Source organism: Rhinichthys klamathensis, unplaced genomic scaffold, assembly GCF_029890125.1.
Source record: "Rhinichthys klamathensis goyatoka isolate OS25496 unplaced genomic scaffold, OSU_Roscu_1.1 h1tg000445l_1, whole genome shotgun sequence".
In the NCBI taxonomy this organism is placed as follows: Eukaryota; Metazoa; Chordata; class Actinopteri; order Cypriniformes; family Leuciscidae; genus Rhinichthys; species Rhinichthys klamathensis.
In genome coordinates this window covers 747,207-751,372 of record NW_026606940.1, presented here as the reverse complement: position 1 = coordinate 751,372, position 4,166 = coordinate 747,207, and the positions used below count along the sequence as shown (strand labels likewise).

The window sequence follows — 4,166 nt, the reverse complement described above, 5'->3', positions numbered from 1 at the left end:
TACAAATCTTAATGTAATTTAAAGCAAACAATACATTTAAAATATATGGGTTGTATGCCTATTTTTTTTTATATAAAAAGATATATATCCAAAAAGTAACAGACACAATCATACACACACACACACACACACACACACACACGCACACACACACACACACACACACACACAAGTCAAATCACTTACATTTTATATGCAATATTGACTTTTTTCTGTTTCAGCAGTGAAACTAGTTAAACAAAGATCACAGCAGAACAATCGAGCATCTCACAGCAACGTGTTTTCTCATTACTGAATGATTCAGCATTTTGAACGAATCGGTTGACTCAAAGATTCAATGACCAATCCATAATCTATCTCATTCATGAATGACTCAGCCGTTCGAACGAATCGTTCGAACAAATGAATCAATGACTCGCTCATTAAGACGGTCGCCTGGCGACACCTAATGACGGCTTAGTGATATGTTTAAAAGTATCATTCTTTCAAACGATTGTTAATTAACTCATATTTGAAACATAAGCTATATATATATATATATACACACATATATACACACAAAAATAAAATAAAAACACATTTGAAGCGTGTTTGCTTACTAAATTGTGAGCAGAACGAAAGTTGCAGCAAATATCAGCAACAGGAGTCAAATTTCATTAATCACGAGAGTGAAGAGCTGACTGAAAAGATGATGACGGAATAGGCTATTTTATGTAAAAGCGCCTATTTAAGCGAATCTATCATTGTACTCTTTTGTTGTTGTGTTTTCCGTGAAAAATAATAGACTATTGAACTCACAATTCAAGCAATTGGCCCCCGATATTGCACTAATTTTAAAGTGACACTAAAAAGTATGCGGCTGCAGTGGCATTCATTACGGTGCGCGTCCATGGCGACGAGCGAGCAAAACAGAGCGAACGTTTTTTCATTTCTACTTCCATAGAAATTCATTCGAGCGCACTGTGAGCGCCACCACTATAAATGTCCTTACTTTACTTTCACTTTTAACTTAGCGATATAAAAGCCCCCGGTGTTACACGTCAAATAACCGGTGAGAAAAAATTCTCGGAGTCACATAGCAGCTACCTATATTTAAATACAACAGGCCTACCTGATTTTGAACACAAGAGGGCAGTATAGCCCTATCTATTATTTGATATATTTATTTTTTAACTGAATAGTGCATCCTGGCTGTTTTTAAACTTGTACATTATTCTTAAATTGAAAACAAGAATAAAATGGGTTTAGTTCTGATATTTGTATAATTTTATCTAGAAATAAATGGTGTATAATTAAATTTTTAGAAGATATGAGGCTTTTAGTGTTTTTTTTTTTTTACATGACTTTAATCCCTCGCCATAGCAAAACAATTAGAGATATTCAATAGATATTCACAATTATGCTTCTTTAATGTATTTTCATCATGTTGAAAAAGTTTGGTGGGAATAAAATAAACCACTTAACACTAGAACTCCCAAGGCGGTCATTTTGACCGTTTTTGAATTTTACAGTGTAATAACTTTGTTAAAATAAAATCCATGTGGCTGAATGACTCTGACTTTTCCTAAATATGTGTATATTTTATTCTGACACTGTTATTTTATTAAAATCACAAAACACAAAACAGTTCTGAGTATTTCTACCTAGAATGGCCATGGCGGTCATTTTGACCGCACGCATTATAGATATCATAAGTCCGCTACATTTCCCGCCACTGTAACGAATGTCCCCGTAGCATAGCAACGATTTGTCTTTTTTTGTTTACGCTATTCCAACGCTATAAATATTATACATTTACGCTATAAATATTATACATTTGAGCTAACAAAATATCATCGAAAAGAACAATGACAGCCACAGAGATTTTAGCCATGCTTAGAATGCTTGACGATGAGGAGTCTGATGGAGGAGCAGGTAACGTTACGGATAGGGACAGCGATGTCTCTTGGTCCCTAGACAGTTCATCCAGCGCTGAGAGTGATTCAGATAATGAATTCATTCCCCGTCGAAAAAAGAGCCGGCTGGACATCTCCGATCCTGGAACTGACCTTGTTCCATCGGATAATATTCCAGGTATGTTTCTCTTCTTCTCTAGCTATATTTTTATACTTTGCGAGGCAGACTAGCTCAATAATAGTTGTAACGTAACTTCAAAGTAAAGTTAACCATCTCTATCTAATGTAGGCTATAACTTTACCGATCAGATCGGTTATCATATTAACTTATTTTTCCTCTCACACACCCACCGCTGTTACCGACGCAAACACGCAACTTTCCTGATGACCGATCCATTCATTCAGATTTTTACGTCAGGCACACACACCTTTTCATTTTTATTATTCTATTGCTATTATTAGTAGCCTATAATACTATATTGTCAGGCTATTAGAAATCATATCAGGTGTGAAACGGCGAAAGACGGCACAGTGTGGACCTATGTAGATTTGGGTGAAGACAGAGGAAGGCGACAATGCCAAAATGTAATAACTGAAGCGGCAGGCCCCACAGCGCACGCCAAGCGCAATATTGAAGATGCCCTTACAGCCTTTTTGTGTTTGGTGGATGATGGCATGCTGAAACACATCAGGGACTGCACTGTGGCTGAGGCCCATCGAGTCAAGGAGGACAACCTATGGGACATGACAATTGAAGAGCTAAAAGCCTTCATTAGTTTAATTTACATTCGTGGCGCGCAAGGTGGAAAAGGGATGGATTTGGCGACCTTTTGGTCAGCCGAGTGGGGCTGCGCTTTTTTCAAGGAGACCATGTCCCGAAACAGCTTTCAGGAAATAATGCGATTCCTTCGTTTCGACAAAAGGGAAACCCGACGCACACGCTTGCGAGACAACAAGTTTGCCCTTATGAGTGATGTTTGGGATAAATTTGTCCAAAACTGCATCGCCTGCTACAAGCCTGGTGCCGACATCACTGTGGATGAGCAGCTATTCCCTACAAAATCAAGGTGCAGTTTCATACAGTATATTGCAAACAAACCGGACAAATTCGGAATCAAATTCTGGCTTGCTGCGGATGTCGACACCAAATATATGGTAAACGGTGCACCTTATCTGGGCAAAGACGAGACGAGGAGGCCAGGTCAACGACTTGCAGACAGTGTGGTGCTGAAAATGGTCGACCCATACCTGGGGAAGGGAAGAAATGTGACCACCGACAATTTTTTTACTTCTTTTGAATTGGCAAAGGCACTTCAGGCCAAGAAAACCAGCTTGGTTGGCACGGTAAACAAGAGCAGACGAGAGCTCCCCCCGTGCGTAAAGGCGCAAAAGCCGCTGTTCAGCACAGAGGTGCTGAAAAGTGGCGATGCAACACTGACCGTGTATCAGGGCAAAAAAAAAAAGAATGTCTGCATCCTCAGCACTGTCCACACAGCTGTTGGCATCACAAGTGGCCAGAAAAGAAAGCCAGAGACGGTAACATCCTACAACAAGACCAAGGTAGGAGTAGACGTTCTAGATCAAATGGCTAGAAAATATTCAGTAAAAGCACCCTCCCGTAGATGGCCAGTAGCTGTGTTCTATAACATCCTCGACCTGGCTGCAATCAACGCACACATATTGTACAATAAGTGCACAAATGAGCATGTTTCGCGGAGGGACTTCATCACGCGACTGGCGAGCGAACTTCGTTCCGACCACATGGGATCAAAAACCTCACAACTGGTGGTGCGAGAGCCAGGACCCGGGCAGGAGCAGCAGCAGATGGAGAGAAGGCGGCAGTGCCAAGTAAGGAGGAACTGCAAACAAAATAAAACCAAGGAGACATGTGCCAAATGTCGTAAAGTGGTGTGTGGGAGCTGCACACGAAAGGCGGTGTTTACCTGTGTGGACTGTGCGTAAGCGTCAGTGAATGATGCGGGGTGTTTGCGCCGTTCAAATGAGCTTTGAGGAAAACTTGTCAACCTGATTTTGTTCGTTAATTTTTTTGTTTTTGTTTTTTTTGTTTACTGAAACTAATCGTTCTAAATCAGTTCGTTTTTTTGTCTAGCTAATGTTCATGTTTTTTCTTAACCTGTTTTTGTGTACTGTATTGTGCTGCGTACTGTCCATGAAAGTTTTTACGGTGTAATCAAATGTATGTAGTGTTTTTGTTATTGTATATATGTTATAAGTTATTGTTTCATAAGATTTGTTTTTATTGTACAAAGA

At 39.8% G+C, this 4,166-nt stretch overlaps 1 protein-coding gene across 1 annotated transcript; it reads left to right on the top strand.

Annotated features, from left to right (window-relative positions):
- The first annotated feature begins 1,847 nt into the window (after positions 1-1,847).
- On the top strand, positions 1,848-3,857 carry LOC130071473 (piggyBac transposable element-derived protein 3-like). Its single transcript, XM_056236321.1, has 2 exons — positions 1,848-2,073; positions 2,443-3,857. The coding sequence occupies exons 1-2, from the start codon at positions 1,848-1,850 to the stop codon at positions 3,855-3,857; spliced, it is 1,641 nt and encodes a 546-aa protein (XP_056092296.1).
- The last annotated feature ends 309 nt before the right edge of the window (positions 3,858-4,166 follow it).